Raw genomic sequence first — 26,784 nt, 5'->3', positions numbered from 1 at the left:
ACCGATTTGGCTTATGGACCATACTGCACTAAACTCTAATCTAGAGTTCTAAATCAATAGTTCTCTAAATCAGTGTTTTTCAACCAGTGTGCCGCGGCACGCTAGTGTGCCGTGAGACATGGTCAGGTGTGCCGTGGGGTAATTAAACATGGGTCCCCAAACTACGGCCCGCGGAGGCTATTTATCCGGCCTGCCGCCAGCCGCCTCTATCTGAACATAAACATTCCCCTCACAATCCCTCCAGCTATCAGCGACAGGAAGAGTGGAGGCACAGGGAACGCTCACTGACCAATCACCTTCTAGGTTTCATCCTGACCACTAGCGATGAACCAATAGTAGGCCGCCTCTCATCCACACCCAGGAAGGTCCCTGCTCGGGCTCCCGCGCACTTGTTATTGTGTGGCCCTGGTGAGTAGCTGAAGCTGCTACTCCTCCCCATGGTCCCGATTTCTAATCCTGGTCAGGACTGGAGGTTAATGTTGCCACCACTAGATGAAGCCTCAGCCTCAGCTGGTTATGTCTATCCTGGTGGTATATATAGATATTTGACCTTTTTCTTTTTAAAACAGGCCCCCCGCAGAGGGTGATATACAATGGATCACAATGCATCACAATGTAATCTAACTTTAAAGCTAAAGTTTGCTGATATTCCTTTGGACAGTTTTTGGTTATCTGTTGCCAAGGAGTTCCCCATTCTGGCCAACAAAGCTATTTTGATATTGCTCCCGTTTTCAACCACATATCTATGTGAGCTGAGCTTCTCAAGCTTGACTGCAATAAAAACTAAAAACAGAGAGAGACTGAGAACTGTTGAGGAAGACCTTCGTGTGTGTCTTTCTACCATTCCTGCCAGGATATCCCTTTTGTGTTCATCGAAACAGGCCCAGGTTTCACACTAAGTGAGTATAAATACATTTAGAAACTATATTATTAACTATATGTATAATATGTACTGTGTTAGAGTGTCATTTTGTGTCATTTTGGTAGGTAGTGTGCCCCAGGATTTTGTAAATGTAAAAAATGTGCTGCGGCTCAAAAAAGGTTGAAAATCACTGCTCTAAATATTGTGTGTCTCAGCATCCCGTGGAGAGCTATTAAAATAGAGATTGCTCTCTGGCCAGGTAGCTAAGCTGGTTAGAACACAGTCCCAATACACCAACATGGGATCAATCTTCGGTCAGTGCACATAGAAGAATCAACCAATGAATGCATAAATAAGTGGAACAACAAATCAGTGTTTCTCTCTCTCCCTTCTTCTCTCTATAAAAACCAATAAATAAGGCCCTGGCCGGTTGGCTCAGTGGTAGAGCGTCGGCCTGGCGTGCAGAAGTCCCAGGTTCGATTCCTGGCCAGGGCACACAGGAGAAGCGCCCATCTGCTTCTCCACCCCTCCCCCTCTCCTTCCTCTCTGTCTCTCTCTTCCCCTCCCGCAGCCGAGGTTCCATTGGAGCAAAGATGGCCCGGGCGCTGGGGATGGCTCCTTGGCCTCTGCCCCAGGTGCTAGAGTGGCTCTGGTTGCAATAGAGCGATGCCCCGGAGGGGCAGAGCATGGCCCCCTGGTGGGCAGAGCGTCGCCCCCTGGTGGGCGTGCCAGGTGGATCCCGGTCGGGCGCATGCGGGAGTCTGTCTGACTGTCTCTCCCCGTTTCCAGCTTCAGAAAAATACAAAAAAAAAAATAACAAAAAAACACAAAGCAATAAATAAAGTTAAAAAAATAGACTGTCAGTCCCCATCCTCAGAGGTTCTGATATATAGGGTGGGGGTGGGGCCCCAATAATCTGCATTTCTAACAAGTTCCTAGCCCATTTCTAACTAGAAGTAGTTCATTTCAATAAAATCAAAATAATAATCTATAAGGCAGGTAAAGACTTGTGTCATTTTATGTTCATAAGAATCCAATGAGGCAGATAATATAGCCTTTACTATCCTCCTTTTATAAGATGAAGAAATTGAGGAAAATAAACTAAGTAATGAGCTGTTATAATTATGTTTAAAAATTCCTTAAAATAATATTTTTTCTAATAAGTTTTAAACTATACATTTATTAAATCTAACATACATATCTTATCAGGATTATATCTATAAATGTATCTCCATGGGAAAAATATTCTAAGATTTTTAAGTCAATATTCACATTCCTGGGTCTAATTCTGAAGGTCTAATTCTGAAGCCACCCAGGAAAATCTAACCAAGAGACTTAAACATTAATCAGATGGCATTTTAAACACACTTGACCTTTACTGCAGGTGGGTCACAGATTTTGGAAGTGTGGTGATCCCTTTCAGCAGTACAATAGAAACACTCAACAGTGGGAGAAATACTATTAATGGAGATAATACAAAAAGTAGAGCAGGGAGCCTATTTCCCCCACCCCTTATTTCCAAGCTCTTTCTGCAATGATGATAATGAAACTATTCATTTGAATAGATATTTACACAAGTCATTCCATATCCATTATAAAAGGGAAATGTTTTAAAAAAGAAAGCAAGAAGCATAACCTTCAATACATATGGTCAATAGAGGGTTTTGCCTCGTTCTTATTAGCATGCATTTAAAAGTATTATATATGTTGATTATAATGAGAGATTCCTCTAAACCAGCAGTTCTCAACCTGTGATCTGATCAATTAAAGAAAGTCCTCAATGAAAACACCTTCTTGTTTGTTTTTAAGTATCTATTTTACAAGTGACTAAATTAAAAAAATTGATTCATTAAAAAGATAATTGCAAATTCAATGCCATATATTACTATTGGAACAAAAACCCAGTTAAGATAATATATTATACCTAAGAAGACCAGTAAAGATGCTATATTAATAAAGGCTAACCATTTTGCTTTGAAACTAATGGCTCAGATGGAATTCAGCAAAAATATCTAACCTAAATAGTGCAATATAAATAATACTTCCTGAAGATTATCTTAGGAAAAGATACCTTTCCCTGTTCTCTGAACCAACCTAGGAAGTATTTTCATTGAAGTAAGTGGTCTAAATAGATTCCAGTGTGATCCCTTTTCCACCACATGACAAGCGATCTAATAAATAAAATGCTGCTCTGTAAATTTAGTAATTTAGATTTAGTGCCCAATCCTATCCCAGACCACAACTTTAGGATCTTTCCACCTCATTTTTCTATCTGTTAAGATGTGGACATAATAAATTTGGGGAAATTATATAAAAGAACACTATAATATTCATAAATCCTATATATGGCTGTTTCCAAAATATATCTTGCTCATAAAAATTAGGAGATATTTTATCACTTCATATTTATTTTGAAATATCCCCTAATTTTTGTGAGCAGTATATATTGTGATTATCCCTGTCTCAGTTCTGAAATTTCACATTATGAACAATTAATTCATCTGTTATATGCCTAGGTGCAAAGACAAAGACTGTGATATAAAATTCCCTCATTTAACATAATTATAATCTAAAATAGTCTTTTTTATTGAATTTATTGGAGTGATACAAATTATGAAATCTATAAGCTCAAAGAGTACTTTTTTCTATGTACATAAGAAACAGTGACAATATTTTAAAAATACAAAACACTTTAAATAATGTGTATATATATATACTACCAGAAAATATACTGAATAAAATGGATGTCAGACATAAAATAGAATTTTAAAAAGTTTTATTTACATATCACACACCACACACACACACATTTCCCTAATCCCAAACATTACTCTATCAGGGATTCTTGGTGAAGTCATAAAATAGATAAATATGGCATATCACAACTCTGAAAATAAGGATGAATATTTAGTTAAGCCAATATTTAAATAATCATTCTTTTCTGACAATGTCTAGTATCCATTCTACATACAATAAACTAGAATAAAGGAAATATTTCTTCTTCAGGAATTCCATATTTATATTGCCTCCAGTCAACTTAGAAGAATTTTGATGATTTTCCTCCTTTTAATTTTGGCTCTAAAAGAGAATACAAAACCAGTTTTTTTAAAAGAAAGAAAAATACTAAATGTATAGCATTTCCCCATTTAACAGTGAAAACAGTTCAAAGGACCAGTCTCAATAGTTTTTACATTTTACAGAAAAAATCTACTCATGATGGGGCTACTGAGAACATTCAAATAACGTCCCAGTCTTGAGAGTAAACACGAATGGAAACTGGATAATAAGCTCCTGTTTGATTTTTAGTCTACAATAGGATCATCAAACTATAATCCAAGGGCCAAACCTAGCCCAATATCTATTTCTGTAAATAAAGTTTTACTGGAACACAGCCACACTCACTTGTTCTCATAGGGTTGTCTTGATGCTACAATGGCAAAGTTCAATAGCTGTGACAAACGCTATATGGCACTCAAAACCTAAAATATTTATTATCTGTCAGTTTACAGATAGTTTGCCAACTCTTTGTATACAATACCTAAAACTGTTGAGAATTGCTTACAAATATGCCCATGAGATGAAAGGTTGGCCAACAACTCATAAAATTTGCTTTAATTTACGTCCCATTTATGTGTTGAACAGACTCTGTAGGCAAACTCTGATACTACTCACCCAACTAAAAGCATTCAAACCCTCAAACGTTAATAGTGGAAATATAAAATGGTGCAGCCACTTTGGAAAACAGTCCGTCATTCCTCAAATATTTACATTTTTTTTTTGAAATTTGAAGTACTTGTTATATTTCTTTTTTTTTTTTTAATTTACAATTTGGCCAAGTAATTCCACTGCTAGATGTACACCCAAAGAAAAAAATATATCCACACAAAAACTCGTACGTGAATGTCCATAGAAGGATTATTTATAATAGCCAAAAGATGAAAACCACCCAAATAGCCCATCAACTGATCAACAAATGGAATACTATTAGGAGTTAAAAAGGAATGAAGTACTGATACATCTATAATATGAATGAACCTTGAAAACATTATGCTTAGAGAAAAATAAAAGTCACAAAAGACCACATAGTGGATGATTCTATAAAACAGTAGTGGTGTAATAGTAATCTGCATATCCAGAATAGGTACATCTGTAGAGAGGGAAAGTAGATTAGTTGTTATGTAGGGCTAGGGACGGATGGGAAGTAAGTGCTAAAGTATACAGGGTTTCTTTTTGGGTTGATGAAAATATATAAAATTTATTGTGATGATGGTTGCATAACTGTGAATACACTAAAAACTACTGCATTGCATACTTCAAATGGCTGGATTGTACGGTATGTGAGTTATATCTCAAGGCTGTTACCAAAAAAGGCATTCTATTAATCTGCTAAAACATAAAATATTCAGAATATTAAAGTCTTATATTTAGGACTACACTCTAAAAAACAACCAATCTAGGTTCATACTAAAGGACAAGCAGTAGAGAACGGTATCGCAGAGATGTTTAGATGGGTCATATATATACACCCAGGTGCGAATCCCCATGCCGTGCTTTCACTTATTACTGCTATTTTGCCCAGTGTAAATTACTTAACTCCCTTTTCCTCAGTTTTCTCATCTGTAAAATGGGGAGGGGTGATTGCCTCAAAGGGAAAGGGTTGTGGCCGAGGTTAAGTTAGAAAAATATTTAAAAAATTAACACCTTGTCCAACATATAATGAGTCTTCAAACCATAGAAATCGAGAAACAAAGAGTAAAAATAATCAAAGAATTCCTAAAAATTGTCCCTGAAAACTTTAACTTTATACTTACTCTTTGACTCTTATATATATTACCTGTGTCCTAAAAGTAAAATAGGAGCTATGAACCTAAAATTGTCTTAAAAATAAGAATTAAAAAAATAAAATAGGATAAACATTTTTTAAAACTTGCTTAAGATTTCTTTCTTTTCTCTACCTGTATTCCTTTACTTCTTTTTCTAAATTAGGAAACAGACCTAAAAAAGATTAGATGAATTATTACACAAGAAGACCAATAAATCATTTAAGTCTCACACCCTCTGTAAAGATTTCCCCAACTTCCTTCTCTTAGGTCACCCGTGTATGGATCGCTCACTTAACACACTCCTTCAATAACTCCTGAGTACTTACTTACCAAGTGTCAGTTATTGAGTTATGCTGAGAATACTAGGTGAACAAGTCAGATATGGCCCTGGCTTTAACAGGACTTAAGGTCTAGTTAGATTAGAAATGAAATATTTGTCAACTTCTCCTATTGACAGATTCCTCAAGGCTAGATAACTCAAGAATTTGGTGAATAATAATATTACTGGCAGTTAAAATAATAACCTTCAGACATTTTATATAGATCATGTTATTCAATCCTCACAATACCCCTTCAAGGTTTATACTGTTACCCTCATTTTACAGCTAAAGAAAGTGAGGCTCAGAGAGGTTAACTAACTTGCACAGAGCCACACAGCTAGAAATGAATGCATAAATGAAAAAATAAAATGTTAATGCCACTAACAATTTCATGCATGGAGTAGAAAAGAATGTTCATTTCACCATATCGTTTATGTAATAGAGCCTATGTTTAAGCACTGAGAAAGTGCACATTTGGAAATTGTTGAAATTTATCTACATAGCTGTTAAAAGTAATTTGAGTATCTCAGAGACATTCTAGAAATAAAAAAAAAATACTTATGCTGCACTTTACAATCACTAATCCATTCAAATGGCTTGTGAAGGAGCTATCATTCCTTCTATAAATGAGGAGAAAATGGCCACACTGTGCCTAAAGGTTACCAGATCACATTATAGGGGGCTGACTTACAAGCTACAAAGCAATGTTGATCCATACTTTTCGGGGAAAGTAGAAAGGCCAAAAATCTAAGAAGTTTCCTAAAAACACGAATTAGATTCTATAAAACAGCAGTGGTATAATAGTTATCTGCATATCATAGCAGGACTAGAGACCTCTGAAACTGAATAACATCAAGAGAGTGTTATTAAATCTGCATATGGTTAAATGGTAATACTTTCATCATATGTTAAAGGACACCAAAATACTCTAAACTCGGGGTTAAAATTAAAAACCTGATACAGACTCAAAATAGTATATCTTTAATATTATTAAACTATAACAAAAGAAGGAGGACAATCATCATTCCTACCTGTAAATGATTCAAATATTCAAAACAATGGTAACAAAGCAAAAAAATAAAAAGGTATTGAAAGAAATTTAAACAAAAATTGAAAAAAAAAACAAAGAATGTGCAACAACCCAGTAGGAGGACACAGATGCTAAAATTAAATAATATGCACTTAGATACATAAAAACTGACTTAGGTGCAAGAAAATAATAAATTCTTATTGAGAATGGATGTGGACAACTAAAAAAAATCAATGAACAAATTTAGTTGGGGGAGGGAAGGAGGGATGTGAAAGAGAAGAAGAGTACTACACTTATCCAACTGGGACCAAAAACCTTGTGGCAAGAAAGAATTTTGTCCCTATAGGGGAAGGATTAAAGAAAATAGCAAAGTTTGACAAATATCAAGAACCTAAAGTATCTAAAATGTTCTTTGTCATTTCATTAAAGGTTTCCATTTAATTGAAAGTTATGTACCAACCTCTGGAATCGTAAATGATTACTTAAAAGCCAACCATCACAATCTGCAAAAACACAATTACAGTGAAAAAAATCAACTTCTTTTTTTACCCTAAATAGATTGGTGTTGAAAAAGATTCACAGAGAGATGGTATTTTACCAACATTCACAGAAATGAAGCCAGATTCATGCTTTTCAGCCACACCATGAACTGAATATTAAACATTACATTCATTTTGACAGATGCTTTAAAAGTCTCTCCGTTATAGACAAGCCTTTTCCTGGTCCTCAGAGTGTGCTGGCATTTTATATTATTTATTCTCCCCACTTTGAAAGGTCTGTGATGCCAAGCTAATCTGATTCTCCTAACTCTGTGAGTTACACTCCAAACCACAATCCCCCAGCTCAGCCAACCCCCAAGAACTCATTCACTCATAATTTCACTTCCACACAGATGATTCCTAAATCTTCACTGTCATTCCAGATCTTTCACCCAAACTCCAGTCAGACATTTCCAGAAATGTCCATTTAGAAATTGGCTTGAACTCATTTTAAAGGCAAAGTACTAGTCCACTCCATGAAATACTGGGCAGGGACATGAGTAGACAGATATATAGATGGATATGGAAAAGGTCATCAAATATACTATTTTTCAATAAAAAATATATACTTTAGTATAGTATACAAATATGATCCCATTTTTTTTTTAAACAAAAACCTTACAAAGGTATACAAGAATTGGACAATGGTTACCTCTGGAGAATATAGATATAGATGGTAGAAGAATGGAGAGAGGTCGCCAGCTTGAGTGCGGGCTCATCTGGTTTAAGGAAAAGCCCACCAGCTTAAACCCAAGGTCGCTGGCTCCAGCAAGGGGTTACTCAGTCTGCTGAAGGCCCGTGGTCAAGGCATATATGAGAAAGCAATCAATGAACAACTAAGGTGTTGCAACGCGCAATGAAAAACTAGTGATTGATGCTTCTCATCTCTCTCCGTTCCTGTCTGTCTGTCCCTGTCTATCCCTCTCTCTGACTCACTCTCTGTCTCTGTAAAAAAAAAAAAAAAAGGCAAAGAGAGACTCTTCACGACCAATCATACTACATACAGTATCATAATGGTCATCAGGGTAATTACATTTTACTCAGTTGAAAGAGTAAATACTAAGAGATTGGGTAGCCCCAGGAGTGAAAGAATGGAGAGTCAATCTTATAGCACCTTGAATCCTGTAACATAAATCCAGAGCCATAGTTGGTGGTTTAAAAGTCTGCAATGGCAATTGCAACTAAAAAAACCCCAAATGTGAGAGCTGCACACTCCATCAGCTTGTCGGCTGGGTTCAGGTATCTGCTCTGCAGCAGTAATTCAGTCAGTTGATTATTAAGTGTACAGTGCTGGCCGACAGCTGAGATGCTCTCCACTAGCAGCTGTGGCTCAGTACATGGTTTTCAGCGTCAGAGAAAACAATTTCAGTGTTTTTACAACAGGATATAGGAATAACTACCCTGTGGAAACCACCACACCCCCTTCCCAACAAACACCTATCTTTGAAACCTCATTACTTCTGGCTTGGCAAGTTAGGAGTAATTAATCAACTATTCTGTCTGTTGGGGCAGGGGAATTAAAAGGACAAACTTGAATTATAAAAGGGTTAGGGAAAGTTCCAAAACCAATTATATTTTAGATGAATGGCTAATATTCTCTATTTCCATTGCTAAAGAATGCATAGACTTACCGGTTTGGTGACCAATGCTGACATTTCATTAAAGAGAAAGACCAAAAGAGAAAAGAAATGGATGAAATGATGAAGAGCAGTACAGAGCCTCTACTGAAGAGGTAAGAAATCTAACTAGAAAGTCAAGCAATTAAAATATGCAGTAAATAAACTGAAGACATGTGCCTTACTTTAAGGAAACACAATGTGGCATGAAATAGATTTTAGAACCAGTTGGAATTTCATATGATCTTGGGCAAGTTACTCACACATCTCTGAATCTCAAAATTTTTCTATAAAATGGGTACAAGTAGAAGAGATAATACATGTAAACCACCTAATGTTAGAAGGCATACATGTCAATTCCCCTTATAAAGTAGGCATTAAGTTATGAATATTGTTTTCTTTTAAACAATCTTACATCTAAGTTCCTTTAAACCAGGGGTCTCAAACTCGCGGCCCGCCGAACAATTTTGTGCGGCCCGCAGACTAATCCACGAAGTTCAAAGCCCGCGGGCCGCGAGTTTGAGACCCCTGCTTTAAACAGTGCTTCTGCCACATTTAAAATGTGAAAACATTTACAAAAATGCACTATATAATTTTATTAACCAATGTAACATCAATAAATTCAATAAAAAAGAACAATCTCAAAAAGTAAGGTATACTTGCTTCTTTAATTTACTGAATAGAGATGGCAAAAGAACTTTTTTTTTGTGTGTATTTTTCTGAAGCTGGAAACGGGGAGAGACAGTCAGACAGACTTCCGCATGCGCCCGACCGGGATCCACCCGATCCACCTGGCACTCCCACCAGGGGCGATGCTCTGCCCACCAGGGGGCGTCGCTCTGTTGCGACCAGAGCCACTCTAGTGCCTGGGGCAGAGGCCAAGGAGCCATCCCCAGCGCCCAGGCCATCCCTGCTCCAATGGAGCCCCCGCTTCGGGAGGGGAAGAGAGAGACAGAGAGGAAGGAGAGGGGGAGGGATGGAGAAGCAAATGGGCGCTTCTCCTGTGTGCCCTGGCCGGGAATCGAACCCGGGACTTCTGCACGCCAGGCTGACGCTCTACCACTGAGCCAACTGGCCAGGGCCAAAAGAACTTTTAATTTAAAGAAAATATACAGGAATACTATTTAAGGAACATTAGATATAGTCTGCCAGGTAAAACTGTTGCTACTACAAGGGGGAAATGGAGGGGAGTGAACTACACATGTCAAGAACATAGAAGCATGTAACAGTCATGGAAGGTAAGGGAGTAACAGAAAGTATTTATAAAAACAACTTGCAAACCACACTTTCAGAAACTCCAAGTCCTAAGGCAGTCAGTCTGTTAAAAGCAGACATGACAAGATTCATAGAAAGTTGTACAGATGCAGAAGAGCAACTGAGTAGCTCCCTTCTATCCAGAATGCTCTCAGAATCAAATTCCATCACCAGGATCAACACTGCTTACTTACTCCCTATAAGGCCTACAGTGTGTGGGAATCCACATCCTATGTTTAACAGGTTTTTCCTCTGTGGAAATCCATTTTAACCCCATAGCTTGGATCCTTCTGGACCACCAGCAAGTTAGTTGGTGATTGTGTTTCTTTTACCTTATTACATCATTGTCACTTGATCAAGTACTTTTGTACAGAATAGCTACTCATGTCTGGACAATTCCTAGTTCTTTCAGGCTCTCACTTGACCTTTTGCTAACACTAAAAACTAGTTTACTTACAATGTCTAAATAAAATTTCAAGAAAAGATATTCCAACATAATGTAATATCTCCCCCCCCCCCGTGGTACCAGAAAAACAAATCAATGGACCAATCAATATATGTGAAAGCCATAATCATAGTAATTACTACAAACATTAAAGCTGAATTTTTCTCAATGTTAAATTATATATTTACATATTATTAATCCATTCTTTACATAAAGTCTTCATTTAACTCAATCTCTGGTATAAAGCATTACTCAAACCAAAAGTATGGAGTTTAAAGTACATAAGCAACTTAATCATAAGCTTAAATGAGTGTTATGTGCAAACAGTCCACACTAAACTGATAAATTTCTTAATATTAAATTGAGTCATTCTACTGGATAGTCATCAACTGTTATTGAAGCAATCCTTTCTGTGTTGTTCCAAACATCAGAAAATTACCACGCTATCATTAGATGAATGTCATGAATCAATGTGAATCTTACAAGATCCAAGAAATCAAAGCCAAGCACAAGCTGAAACAAAATTCTTAGCCAACAAGGCTCAGAAACACAGCGTAGAGAAAATAAAATCCATGTTTTGTTCTTTTGGCTTCAATACCTCCCCCGCCCCCAAAATGTTCATTCCACTTTTTAAAAACCATAAGCCTCTGAAGAGCCAATTCCAAAATATTACATACACAAAGCAGTTGTAGCTTCACATTAGAATAATTTAGAGGGCTTTAAAAAATTATCAATGACCAAGACCCATACCCAGAGATTCTGATTTCATTGCTCTGACACCAGGACAGGGCAACTGATCTTTCTAAAAAGTTCCCCTGGTAATTCTAATATGCAGCCAGGTGGAGAACCACTACTTTGAACTAATACAGCATTTTGGGACAATAATTGTTCTGAGGTTGATAAACAGGCTTTTTACCTTTTATTGAAATTTTATTAAAAATACTCAATTCATCCCATAGCTAATGAACAATGGTTACATTGCAGGCACTGTGTTAAGTAAAGGAGAAAAATGTATACAAGATACGTCCCCTGCCCCCCAAAAGCTCCCTATTAGCTAGGTAGAGAGACCATAAATAAGTAACTGTAATTAAATAGGATAAGTGCTCTTGAGGTGTAAGTAAATACAGCATGCTTCACAAATACAGCATGCCTTACATGTCATCCTTGAGTCAGGGTCATGCTGCAGTATTCCAATTTTAGTATGTGTCCTACCAAAGCAGGAAAGTCAGAAGTTACAGGTTACTGAACACTTAGGCAAATATTCAACCTACAAAAGGTGAAATTTTGCTATTCTCTTTCACAGAAACTGCTGTACTATGAGGTAGTCATTTCTATGTTTTAATTTGGATAAATCGTCTCACAATTTCCTTCACATTATATTATTGATTGTACATTTACCTATAAAACTATAAATTAGCAAAAGATAAGGTAAATGATCATGACAAAAATTATCCAATTACCTATATTTGCATAATACCTTTCCTTTCCAGTAATTGCTACATTTGCTACACTAACAACACATTTCATTTCTGACACTTAACGCTAAATTTTTATAGGAAATACTTGATCTGTCAACTTGGTCAATACTTGATCCTCTTTTGCAAAAATGATATTAATTACTGAGACTATGATAAGGTCCCATCATTAGATTTTTGTTTCAGTTGCTTGAAAGATTTTATGTAGGAAAATGTTATAGACACAATAAGCATTCAAAGGAGCTTTTGTAAGACTTTCAAAAATAAGAAACATGGGAAAAGAGTTTAAATTTTAAAATAGATAGCATCTTTTCAATATTCATAAGAAATCAGACACATAATTCCTTTGAAGACAGTGAATGAGAGTAGTAAGGGGAGTAAGTGAGTGGTCAGCTGATCTTGAAAAGTGAAATCTATTTTAGAGTACCTTAGTGAATTTAAAATTATTAAGACATTAAGACCTAGGGGTCAAAACCAACTTGTGGTATTAATTTGGCATAAAAGAAAATCAAACTGCAGAGAACTTGAATAGAAATCAACAAAAGGCTTTTCAGTACTAATGAATATTTTCAAGGCCTTTCTGTAAATCTCAGTTGAACAAATTCTAAGTTAAAATGTATGCTGTCGAGGTCCCTGCAAGAAAATCTCAAGTGAATTTCAATTTCCAGATCAATATATGCTGAGACAATATACCGGAGAAACCTTCAACCTTTCACAGGGCCAGGAACACTATCATTACAATCTTACCACAAAAGCTACCTTGAATTCATTATTTCATGGAATGACATAAATGGCACTAAGTCAGATTTTGTAGGATATGAATGAGATTTCATGTTCACAGTAATAAAGGTACCTATAGAGTACCTATCACCGCAAAATTGCTTTCCTTCCTCATGCAGCTCTGAAGCAACAAAAGAGATGAATTTACTCCTATCATAAATGTTTCCTGAGAATATTCTATCAATTATAAGTCAGTAGAATATTAATTGTGCTAATGTGATGCTGACCATTTCTTTTCGATATCCAAAGAGAGGTACCATCACTCCTCCAGGCTTAAGGAATCAGAACTAGTAACTAACACTGATTCAATGATAGCAATATTCCATCATCACAATATAATTAACATTTTAATTTCACAATTTCCAATTATGACTTTGCTGGCTCATTTAAATCAAATATAACTAAAACATAACAAACATCCACCACCCCCTCTACACACATACACATACACAATCATTTGAGGTCTTGGGGAAACACTTAAATTAATCTTTACTGGGTGTTAAGAATGACGAAACCAAGAGGATTTTTTTTTACATATTTGCCTCTCTATAGAACTGTGCTATTTACTTAGGGCTATTAAATGCTTTAAATGTGGCTAGTCCAACTGAGAAACTGAATTTTGAATTTTATTTAGTTTTAATTAATATAAACTTAAATTTAGAAAGAGATATTTGATTCTGTTATTGGAAAACTTTTAGGTATGTTTGAAACAACTTGGGTATGTAAATCTACTTTTGCAAATACAAATTTTATGAAATCTAAATATACACAGATCAAGTATTTCCTATAAAAATTCAGCTTAAGTGTCAGAAATGAAATGTGTTGTTAGTGTAAAATACACACTAGATTTCAAAGACTGGATATGACAAAAAGACTGTAAAATACCTCAATAATTTCTACACTGATTACATGTTGAAATGATAATAGTTTGGATTCATGGGGATAAATAAAATATTTTATTAAAATCAATTGTACCTATTTGTTTTTAATCTTTTAAATGTGGCTACTAGAAAATTTACACATGTAAATTTACATACGTAAAATTACATATATGGCTCTTATTCTGTATCTTTTGGACAGTGCTGCTCTAGAGCACTTCCACAATCACCTCACCGGCGGCACGTTTGGATATTCTTCTAGTAGACAAGCTAGTCATGTAGCAAACAATAGGGGCAAGGAGTAACATGTCCTCTTATCAATTGAGTCTGAAGAAAGTGTGGAGCAAGCTCTACCCACAATCACCATGTGAGGCAATACTGTAATACCCCAACATGGAAGGGAAAAAATGAGTTATTATCACTTAGACAAATTGAAATCCAGCATTGCAGACAATTTAAAAGAGAAAGAGCCAACTGCTCTAAGGTCTTGGTTTCCTTTCCCAACTGCAGACCTTAAAATACACAATACAGCATCATTTCCAAAAAGAGGTAAAATATCTCAATTGTAGCTATTGAGCAATCCATAAATAAGCTAAAATTGCTGTTAAATTTTATCTCTTTAACTTCGAAAGCCACAGAATACACACTGAACTAGGAAATCAACTTCAGATTGCCAGCATTTCTCTCACAAGCAGATTAGCAGGATTGTGCACTTGGAATACTGTTTGACAAGAATGAAAAGGAAACTATTCAAAACAGATTTAAGGAAGGGACAATTAGATGAGGAACTGCAGACTTAATTCTCAATCAGCACGGTGATTAATCTGATTCCCTGCTTTTCCCTAGTGTAATTATACAACACAGATGAAAGGATGAGCATTTGGACTGTCAGTTCTATATTCCAGACTAGCCCGGTGACTCAAAGCAGATGGCTCTACCACGCTAACCACCATCCCAACAACAGTCGAGGGAAGCCTCGAACACTGATATAGCAGTCATTGCATAACGAGGCATTAAAAATTCTGATCCCCTCAACTCTTTCAACGCTCGTCTACACCAGGTGAGGAATGTGCTGAAACTGAACGCATCCTGTCTTAAATGACCCCCTCCAATACGGGCATAGGGTGAACACAAAAGCATCTATCTAGTATCCTGCACAATAGATACACACCCCACAATTAAAAACCCTGGACGTTCTTTCTATTTCTCTCCACGCAAGCAAAGCAAATGCAAGCTGCTCTTTTCGTTAATGGTCTATGGTACACACAAGGTAACAATAACCCCAGCTGTTCCCAGGAAGCAACTATAAAATCGGTTCAGCCACGTCCCTGTGCAACCGTCAGATAAAATGCAGACAGATTTCAGCCGGCCCCACGAGCCGTCCTCGGCTCGTTGGCCTCCACGAATCGCTGGGAACCCCCTAGACCCCCGCCCCGCAGGAGGTCCAGGTACACGTCTATATATACTAAGAGGTGGGGAAGACGAGAGCGGGGGAGGGGATGGAGGGCAGGGGTCAGGCCCAGAAAGAGTGCGGGTGCGGGTGGACCCCGGCATCACTGAAATGCATTTTCCCACACTCCCGCTCCCTCGCGTGTAGACTTACTTCCCGATCACCTCGCACAGCTCGTACACATCTTCGAACAGCACGTCGTCGTCGGCCATGGTCCGGAGGGGACAGCGGCCGCAGCGTGGAGGACTCCGAAAACGGGGCTGGGGGCGCCAAAGAGCTGAAGTGCCCGGCTCCGGGCTCGCCTCCTCCCCTCAGGACCCGCGAGCCCTCAGTGCTGAGGACTCTCGAGTGGGGCTACGAGGCCCGGAGACTGCGGCGCCTTACTCTAAGGGCAACCGCCCCGGCGAGGGCGGCGGAGCCGGGGCGCGGGAGTGAGGGCGGCCCGGCCCGGCGCCGCCCGCCCGCCCGCCCGCCGCTCCTCGCGCTGCTCTGGCCGGGCTGCCCGGCGTGAGGATCCTCGGGGACCGTGCGGCGCCTCGCTCTCTGCTCGTCAGCCCACGCGGGCCGCGAGGCCACGACCGCTCCCTCTGCCGAGGTTGGCTCTGGCGCGGCGCGGGGCAGCTCGGGCTACAGGGGGGGCCGCGGCAGGACCATGGAGGGAGGATCGCCGCTGAGGGAGGTGGTGGCGGCAGATCGACGCTGGGGACCAGGAGGCGGCGGCTCCCTCCTCCTTCTCCTCCTCCCGCTGCCGCCGCCGCCCGCCTGGGAGTGGGAGGGGGCTTCGCGGGACTGAGTCTCTGTGCTGGCGGGAGCAGCGGCCGCCGCCTTCAGCTCCTCCTCCTCCGCCTGTGCCGCGGACTCGCTCGCGAGGCTCGCGCACCCGCCCAGCGCACACACGCCCTCCTCCTGCTACACTCGCCCGGCCTCCGGTCCCACAGGCCCCACCCACTCCAGCCCGTCGGGAGGCGGTGGTTCAGGGAAAAGGAACTGGGCTGAGCAGAGCATGCGCGCACTGCAGGACACGTCACGCAAACCGGTCGACGTCGGGGATCTTGAAGGGGTGGGGAGTTGGCCCGTGGGGCACGCGGGCAGCAGCTGCTTTTGTGGGGCTGGTTTGGGCCGTCACCCTCTATCAAGCTCCGCGAGGGGTCAGGGACAAAAAGTCCACAATCGAACGCACGTTTAGGGCAGTCTGCAGCAGAGACTCTGAACCCTGTCTGCTCCAACATTCCTTTCCCCCTTTTTTTAATTGAGTGATTTTAGAGAGACAGAGAGAAATATTCATTTGTTGTTCCCCTTAGTTGTGCATTTATTAGTGGCTTCCCTTTGTGCTCTATCCAGGAGTGGAGCCCGCAACCGTGGTATTTCAGATCAAGGCTCTGAGCAAACTGGTCAGGGCCCCGCCCCTTATTTTGTAACCACAGGAAGCCTTTCCTAGTTTTTGCTGGGAAGGAGTCCTAATGAATGGGCAAGCTAGAAGAAAGGTGGACAGATTGTCACTCAAGATCTAACTGGGGGCAGATGCTTTTAGTGTCAATGTCGTTCTTAATGAAAATGAGGGCTGTGGAAAAGGGGAGTGTCCTCAGCCTACAAGTAAAGGACCAAACAATTGTCCAGGAAGCTGTGCAACAAAAAATGGTGGCCCTGGATAGGTAGCTCAGTTGGTTAAAGCCTCCTTCCAACATTCCGAGGTTGTGGTTTGATTCCTGGTCAGGGCACTTACAAGAATCAACCAATGACGGCATGAATAAGTGGAACAACAAATTAATGTTCTCTCTCTCCCCCTGTACAAAATCAATAAATAATTTTTTAAAATGGCAATTTATAGAGATAGCTTCTCCTGCAGTCTGCCCTAAATCAACAAATATCTACCCAGCACCTGCCCCTGCTAGAGACAGCTAGAGAGAGGTCAGGAGGGCAGGGACATACAGAGATTTTAAGTCCCTTTGTATATTGCCTCCCAAGCCCCCAGTACCTACTCTGCTCTCTATACTCCCTATAAATGTTAGACAATTCAAGATAAAAACACAACTAGAGGGAGTACACACAGGGTCAGCCAGGGAATGAGGTTCTGGGGATTGCCACTGTGCTTGTATTCAGTATGAAAATTTTTGTTTGACTGAGCATGTGCAGAACGAGCAAACACCATTAGACCGGTATAGGCCTCAGTTGTGGACCAATACAAAAAATGTCTTTGATCCTTTGTACAGCAGAGGTGCCCAGTAGGTTCATAAGTCAACTTCTAAAAGGCATCTGGTAAAATTCTCAGTGCAGTAATTTATAAAGAAAGAGAAAGATAATATTTACCAAAGTATATGGGCTGGGTGGAGACCCACAGCCTATTTTCTATTTTCTGTTCAGAAACATTTTGTGAAAAACCTTGACCACTCCCTCAAGAGGCTGAGAGACATGCTAGTATTAAGGATTTCAGTACTAAGCCTTTTAAAAATGCAAATCAGAGAGAAAGTATAATTTTATGAGAAGGTTTTCCTCTTTTTCCAAAGAGCTATGCATTCTCTCGAGAAGGAAGCTTTGGAGCCTGAGGAACATTGCCTTCATTGAGGGTCACACAGTTCCAAGTTACTCGCCCCAATTTGGCATGCCCACCTGGTGCTAATGAATAAGACATCATTCCATTCTGCTCTGAAAAGCACAGTGACCCTCACAGGTCCCCTTGTCAGCTTCCTTTCCTCACCCCAGCCCCAGACTGGGCTATGCCAAGGCTTATTGACTTCATTTTGTGGTTATTTTCCACAAGGGTCTATATTCAGAGGTAGAAAGGGGCAATTATAAAATTAGAGAGTGGCCTGACCTGTGGTGGCGCAGTGGATAAAGCGTCGACCTGGAAATGCTGAGGTCGCCGGTTGGAAACCCTGGGCTTGCCTGGTCAAGGCACATATGAGGAGTTGATGCTTCCAGCTCCTCCCCCTTCTCTCTCTCTCCTCTCTCTCCCCTTCTCTCTCCTCTCTAAAAATGAATAAGTAAAAAAAAATATTCAGAACTAAATGACAAGATAACCTGGAAATGTTTTCTTTGAATATATGTACCCTGATTTATTGATGTCACCCCATTATAATAAAAATTTATTTATAAAAATAAAAAAATTAGAAAGTGGAGTAGAATAAAAAAGATGACTACAAAGATAAGTTTGCATTCTGCTCATGGAATCACCACCTGTTTAGATCTAGTAAGAGCCTTAGAGGTCAACCAGTCCAGCTCAGTCATTTACAGATATGGGGGATGTGGTGGTTGCTCTCCTGAGAGCCATTTCGCTCCTCCACCATGAGGTAGCAGCCCTAGTTTGAGCTGGGATTGTAACCATCTTACTTGAAGAGGTGGGCACTGATCATTAAATTAATATATTCAGTCCCTTGCCAAAATTATTGGCTTAACTTAATCAGCTCTTGGCATTCCCTGGTCACTGGCCTTGATTGATTCAAGGTCTTCCAGTCAGCACAAAGCTCAGAACTTTCCCTCCCTTGAATGGTAAATACTCTTTCTCTCCACTCCCTCAATTCTGAAACTACCAAACTGGACTTGAATAAAGGGGTATGCAGCCTCAGTTGCTGCCATTAGACATCTTGCAGTCATGAGGCTTATCAGACCTAAGATGAGGGTGGATATGTCTTCAATGACATTATAACTCTAATTTAGCCAACTTTCTACACTTTCCCGTCATATGAAGAAATGAACTGCCATATTGTTTAAGCCACTTTGAGTTTTCTGTTACTTTCAAGGAAAGCATCCTACAAATGGTACAGCATACAAGAAAATGAATTCAGGGACAACTATATGTTCATGAGCACATATTTAGTTGAACATCTGATCTGAACCTAGACCTCCCGGTTCGCAGTGTGGTATTTAGTCATGCAGAAGTTATCTGCAACACATCCCTCAGAACTTGTACCATGCGTTATGGCTTAGAGGTGCCCCCTTGCTTCTTATGCAATTAAAATGACCAAGCCTTTTAAATGAAGATAATTCTACTCTGAGTTTCTTTTAAAAATCCAATACACTTCCAACAAATAACCATAAGTATAAATGATCAGGTGTCAATAATTTAGTTCTGTTTTAGTTTCCATGAAGAAAATGCTACAATAACTGGGTGAATCAGTTAGATTCTGTTCAGATGTTAATAACTGAATACTCAATAACAGCAGTTTAAACAAATCAGGAGTTATATTTCATATAGACAAAGGGCCTGAAGGTGGATGGTTACTAACATTGGATCAGCTATTCAACAATGTTATCAGTGACCTAGGTTCTTTCTTTCCATGCTGCCGTACTTGATATGTTAGCTTCTTATTCTCAGGCTTGTTGCATCATCATAATGAGATGGCTGTCACAATTTTCAGCATCAACTGCATTCAAAGGCAGGAATCAGGAAGGCAGCAAGAATAGGAAAGGTCGTTTTGTTTTCTCTCCCATCTCTTATTAGGGATAGAAAATATCCTTTTTCCATTTCACTGCCAGAACAGAGCCACATGGAAACCCTCACCTGCAAGGAAAGCTGAGAACATAAATAGCTGACTTTTCCTGCTCCCTTTTTGAAGGTGGGCAAGGGAGAAGCAGGTGGAGAATGGGCTTTGACAGCCAAACAGCAGTATTTTCAATACTAGGAAAATTATCAGTGAAATAATTCTATATCTTCATCATAATGTAGATAAACCTTGAGTATACAATTAATAGGCATTTTAAAATTCAGAACCATCTAAAAACTTACAAGGATGGGGTTAATGCTAAACAAATTTGCTTCTCAGATGTCAGTGAAAATCTTCAGTGACATTGAGGTATTGGACTTCCTCACAATTGCATTAGACATTCTCAGATTATTGGGCTCTCACTTAATTTCAAAATGACACAGATATAAAAGAGGAAAACACACTCTAGAGAAATATTAGCATGAGTACAACACAGAGGTTAGCATGGAGGGTTAATTTAGACAATTCAAGGTTGAGCCTCATCCTGTAGCTATGATTGTTTAAGCATATAAATAATTGCTGAATTACTGAATAAAATTAAAAATGGCACTGTTTTAAACTGGAACAAAGTTATTGCCTGTTAGGATAAACAGGATGTTCTCAGCTCAAATGAAAGCACCAATCTCTACAGAAAGAGTAACGTGAACTAAATTTATACTTCAATATCATGTTGCAAATAATTTATTTTATATTCATCCAATGAATGTCTATGGTGGCCACTGAGGCTGCCACTATAAATAAGGCAAACATGGTCTCTGCTCTTTCCAAATTTTCTACAACTTTTATTAAATTTATTGGGGTGATATTGGTTGATAAAATTATATAGATTTCAAGTTTATAATTCTGAGATACATCATCTGTATATTGCATTTTGTGTTCACTACCCAGAGTCAAATCTCCTTCTGTCAACATATATGTGACCTCCTTTATTCTTTCCTGCCTCTCCTCATCCCCATTTCCCTCTGGTGACCACCCTACTGTTATTTGTGTCTATGAGTTTTTAAAAGCAAAAATAAATCAATGGGACTATATCAAACTAAATAGCTTCTGCAAAGCAAAAGAAATCATCAACAAAACAAAAAGGCAACCAATCATTTTAAAGAGTTCACCCATTAAACGACTATGGGTTTCAGTGGCACCAGTTTTATGAGTAGAATAAGATCCCTAAAGCCTCACCATAAATGGAATCCAACTTTTAAATAACTCTCCTCCTTGCACGTGGTGCACACTGTCCTCTCCCTTAGTTTTAAAATGCAGATACAACTCTACTAAATATGAAATCTCTTACATGGTTTGAGCTGACACTGTAGGTACTCCACTCAAACTTACTCCAATCCTTTTTACTTTATTCTATGCCCCTCCCCAAACTTCAGCATGTTTTTGCTTCCAAAGTCCATGCGTGAGACTTCAGAGGACTCTTCGCAAGCTACTGGAATCATTTTGCCCACATGGAAGTGCCTGGGAGATTAGGTGTCAGTGATCTTGTTGTTAGTGCAGGAATGTGAAAGCCCAATTTCCTTCCCCAGGGGAAAGGGGAAACTCTGAGGCCCTGGGGGGTTACTTACAACCAGAGCTCCCTTGTGAAATCAGGACTTTGCCTAGTTCCCTCCCCTTCTATTTCCTACTCTCATTCACCAGCAGGATTCTCCTGGAAGCACTTTCTTAATAAATTATTTGCTCATGAATCTTCTTATCAGGATCTGATAAGAAGGTTTTGGGTGAATGTAACCTAAGACAATGGTGTTTCTCAAAGTGACAATTGCATCCATATCACCTAGCAGTATATGAAAAAATGTTTAAACTGTTTAATCCTGGGTCCAAACCAAGTCTTATGAATCTTGAGTCTTCTGTAGCATGTTGCAGGATCTGTATTTTTATAAGCTCCCTAAGCGAGTCTTGTACACATTAAAATTAAGACCCACTTCCTTAACACTGGCCATTGAATAACCACTGAAAAATGGAGCCAGAGATGACTTCATCAATAGGGTAGAAAATCATAACAAATGCAAAAGAACACTTCAGGGAACAGAAGAGTATCTGAATACAAATATGTTTCTGTAAACTTCTGACTAAAGATTCATTTTACCTCTCTTTTTTTAAAATTATTAATAAACAAGTCACTGGAATCTTCTGTCTGACAGAAACAAGATTCCCTTTGGACACAGAACAGCACCTGTATACATTGAACATGTAACTCAAAAGTTAATCAAAAGATACCCATTCAGCCTGACTAGGTGGTGGTGCAGTGGATAGAGCGTCAGACTGGGATGTAGAGGACCCAGGTTTGAGACCCCGAGGTCGCCAGCTTGAGCACAGGCTCATCTGGTTTGAGCAAAAAAAAAAGCCCACCAGCTTGAACCCAAGGTTGCTGGCTCAAGCAAGGGGTTACTCGGTCTGCTGAAGGCACGCGGTCAAGGCACATATGAGAAAGCACTCAATGAACAATTAAGGTCTTGCTATGAAAAACTGATGATTGATGCTTCTTATCTCTCTCCGTTCCTGTCTGTCTGTCCCTGTCTATCCCTCTCTCTGACTCACTCTCTGTCTCTGTAAAAAATAAATAAATAAAATTTAAAAAAAGTCTTTTAAAGAAAGATATCCATTCATTGAGTACTTAAGATCACAAGTACTCATTGGTCTCATGGAGACTTAACATTGCACTATGTGCTAATGAGGACTTCACCTTATTGTATCTATATCAGCATCCAGGAAATGAGGAGTGTTATCCAGTAGGTCTTGCCCATGTACTAGGATTAACTCACTTTCTTATTGTCTTTGTATTAAGGCACATGACTACCCATGAGCAATCATTATACTCAGGGAGTGAGAGTCACTGTAAAATTTAACCAATCAGGTCCCACTCTCAAGTGGCAATCAATATCCTGCCTGAGAATAGAGGGGTAGGAAAAAGCCTGCAAGGAAAATCAGGACACTTTTGACAGAAGAAAGGCAGAATGAATGGTGTGAAGGGTCCCGGTTCCCCTAGTCACCTAGATATTGGCATTGGATTTTTCTTAGCACTCTACTTTCTTCATGTCCAGCTAGTCATCAGATCTTGTCAATTTTTCTTTAGAAATTTCTTTTAGATTTTCTCTTTCTTTTCTACATCTTCAGTCTCCACCCCAACTACTCCCCCATCAACCCATACTTAGATTTTGCCCCACTTTACTCACTGGACTCCTGCCTCCAACTGCTTTTCCTATCCTGCTCAATGTGAAGAAGCCTAAGTTAGGTTCTTGAAAGAAAATTCTCAGCATCTAGAACAGTGTCTGGTTTGTACTAGATATTCAAGTCATTTATTGAATGATAGATGAATGAATAAGTGAATGAATGACTTCATAGCCCTTGTCGCTTCTCTTTTAGTTATTTATAGCCTTACTCCATCAACCCTTGAACCTAGAAAGTGTCTGGAAGATAATAAGCACTCCATATTTGTTTGTTAAATAAATAAATTACTATATGTTTCTTGAATTGGATTATAAAATCAGTTATCATTAAGAAGAGATTGAAGAGGCAACAGAAACAGTTAAAGTGGTTGGATTTTTTGGAAGAAACTGCATAACAGAAGAAATACAATTTTCACAGAGGAAGAGAGAGTCAACAATATCAAAGCTAAAGAAGTATCAAAGAGACAGGGACAGGAAAAAAAGGACATTAGATTTATTTCTACTAACTGAAAGCAGTTCTACTAGCTATCTTTTGTATATATAAAAAATGAAAATCTCACACAGCATTTGGAATTTTTCCTTCCGTTTTAGCTATTAGATATTTTGAAGGTAGGGTGAGAAATTAAATAGGTACTTCCTCCTTAATTTTCTTTCCTGTATTTCCTGGTGCTTTCTTTCCAGGCTGCCACTAAACTGTCAGGCTACATGGTAAAAATGCACAATCAGCAGCAATGTGTCCAATGGGTGACTTATATTGAACCCAGCTCTGGCTAAGTTACAAAGAGTCATGTAAGTCACGCAAGCCTTGATAGAAAGGAGTATAATTTACTATGTTAAGTGCACTGTGGAAAAGGTCAAGTGATTAATAAGTCACCAATATGAAATACAAGCCTATCAACACTAGTAGGTTTAATCATTTACCCTTCTCAGGACATGGATGGAACAGATCTTGGGTGTCTTTTCTTCCAGAATAAGCCTGCAAAACTCTTAAGGAGATATTTTCTTTTTATCATACATTCTCATAAATGATACATTTTTTAAAAGAAATGGAGACTCTTTTCCTGAAAAATCTTTATTTTCATAGAGATAATCTATAATGTCAGAATCTGCTCTAATAAGATGTTTTCCATTTTGGTCAAGAGAAATAGTAACTATTAGCTTTTCCACAGGTTGTTTGTGGTAATTCCTAGATCTGATATAAACTTTTCAATGATATTTTGCTTTAAGTAGTCTAATAAAAGATTTCCCATTCAAGCTTATTTACCCTTGTTATCTATTTTAAATTGTTTTTTAAATGGAGACAATAGTTTAAACAATAAATTTTAAAGAGACAATAGCCAACCACACTAAGGAAAAACAATAGAGATTCTAATGGTCTATAACGAAATAACAGAAGAAACACTTGTTGAGGTTTTATTATAAATTTCAGACACTATGCAAAGACATTACATGTATTTCATTTCATCTACATAACAACTTTATGGGGTTGATATTATTGCCCTCATTTTGCCAATGAGAAAACTGAGACTTGGACAAAAGTTGAATAATGTGTCAAAAATTACACCTCTAGAAAGAAATGGACCAATGTTTGAACCAAGTCTGCCAGATTCCAAAGCCTGAATCATTGCACACCCTGGTACTGACTTTCTTGTGTTTCTTTGAAGCAATGTTTTATTTTGATATTTTTCAGATTAAGCAAAGTGCATTTCAAGCAAAGGGTACAATAGATTGAATAACAACAGCAACTATAATAATAGTTTCTGCTTATTAAAATTTTATTTAGTGCCAGGGACTGTGCTGTTTTTCAAGCATTTATTTGCTCATTCAATTAAATTTTATTGTGCTTTTATTATATACTAAACACTGAGGGGAAGATAGTGAGCAAAGTCAACATGATTCTTTTTAAATTGTTAATTGATTTTAGAGAGCAAAGAAGGGAGAGAGAGAGACAGAAATATTGATCTGTTCTTGTATGTGCCCTGACCAGGCATCAAATCCACAACCTTTGCATGTCGTGACAATGCTCTAACCAACTGAACTATCCAGCCAGGGGAAAGTCAACATGATTCTTACTCTCTTGGAGCTTACAAATTAGTGAGAGAGACAGACATGAGTCAAATGATCATAAAAACAAATGTACAGTATAATTGTTTTCACAATGCCAAGACTATTCAATAGGGAAAGGATGATGTTTTCAACAAATGATGTTGGGAAAACTGGATATCTGCATGCAAAAGAATAAAGTTGGACCCTTACCTTATACCATATGAAAACAATTCAAAATGGGTCAAAGACCTAAAACTGTAAAATGCTTAGAAGAAAACATAGGGGAGAAGCTTCATTTCATTGGATTTGGCAATTTCTTGGATATGACACAAAATGTACAGGCAACAAAAGTTAAAGTAAATAAACTGGACAATATCAAAACCAAAAACTTTTATGCATCAAATGACAGTCAGTGGAGTGAAAACGCAATCTACAGAATTATAAAAAATATATGCAACTCATCTATAGTAAATGGATAATATGTAGAATATATGAAGAACTCCTACAACATTACAACAACAAACAACAAATCTGGAAGTTATCTGGAGGTGGGAGGATGAGTGAAAAAACTGAAGGAGAATAAGAAGCATAAACTTCTAATTATAAAATAAATAAGCAATGGAGATGTAGTACACAGCACAGGGAATATAGTCCATAATATTGTAATAATTTGGCACTGTGACAGATGGTTATTAGACTTAGTGTGGTGATCACATCATAAAGTATATAAATGTTGAATTTTTACGTTGTACACCTGAAATTAATAGAGTATTGTATGCCAACTATACTTTAATAAAAATGGGCAAATAAATTGAATAGACATATCTCCAGAGAAGACACACAAGTAGCCAAAAGGCATATGAAAGGGTGCTCAACTTCACTGATCATTAAGGAAATCAAAATCAAATCCACAATAACATATAATCTCACACTTTGGCACAGCTACTATCAGAAAGAAACAAACAAAACCCCCCAAAATAACAAGAATTGGTGAGGATGTGGACAAATTAGAGCACTTGTGTAGTGTTGGTGCAAATGTAATTTGGTATAGCCACTATAGAAAACAGTATGGCAATTCCTCAAAATAAAAAAATAGAAGTACCATAAGATCCATCAATACCACATCTGGGTATATGTCTAAAATAATTGAAAACAGGCTTTCAAAGATATTTGTAGACTTATGTTTATAACAGCACAGTTGCATAATAGACAAAAGGTGGAAGGAACAACCCAAATGTCCATCCATAGATGTATGAATAAATAAAATGTGGTATGTAAACACAATGGAATGTTATTCAGCCTTAGAAAGGAAGGAAACTCTACCACATGTTAAAACATGGATGAACCTTGAGGATAGCATACTATGTGAAATAAGATTCTTACAAAAAGATAAATACTGTATGATTTTACAAATATGGGATATGAATAGTAAGTAGTTAAACTCATAGAAACAATGAGTAGAATAGTGTGTGCCAAGGCTGGAGGATGGGAAATGGAGAGTTAGTGTTAAATGGTTATAGAGTTTCAGTTTTACAAGGTGGATAAGTTCTGGAGATTGATTGTATAACAATGAGAATATACTTACCACTGTCTACACTTAAAGTGCTTAAAATGGTAA

At 38.4% G+C, this 26,784-nt stretch overlaps 1 protein-coding gene across 10 annotated transcripts in view; it reads right to left on the bottom strand.

Moving 5' to 3' along the window:
* Positions 1 to 16,373, bottom strand: part of CASK (calcium/calmodulin dependent serine protein kinase) — a 516,731-nt gene extending 500,358 nt beyond the window's left edge. For 7 of the 10 annotated variants that reach the window (XM_066357576.1, XM_066357579.1, XM_066357580.1 and 4 more), the window contains exon 1: positions 15,626 to 16,372. In XM_066357576.1, the coding sequence (XP_066213673.1) occupies positions 15,626 to 15,684 (59 nt within the window). In that variant the 5' untranslated portion in view covers positions 15,685 to 16,372. Of the gene's footprint in view, positions 1 to 15,625 lie in introns of all 10 variants that reach the window. The other 3 variants (XM_066357577.1, XM_066357582.1, XM_066357583.1) reach the window with 2 other exon arrangements.
* Positions 16,374 to 26,784: the final 10,411 nt, after the last annotated feature.

The sequence above is a fragment of the Saccopteryx leptura genome, chromosome X (assembly GCF_036850995.1).
Source record: "Saccopteryx leptura isolate mSacLep1 chromosome X, mSacLep1_pri_phased_curated, whole genome shotgun sequence".
NCBI classification, from domain to species: Eukaryota; Metazoa; Chordata; class Mammalia; order Chiroptera; family Emballonuridae; genus Saccopteryx; species Saccopteryx leptura.
The sequence above is the reverse complement of the archived record's forward strand: the minus strand, read 5'-3'. Positions and strand labels throughout refer to the sequence as shown.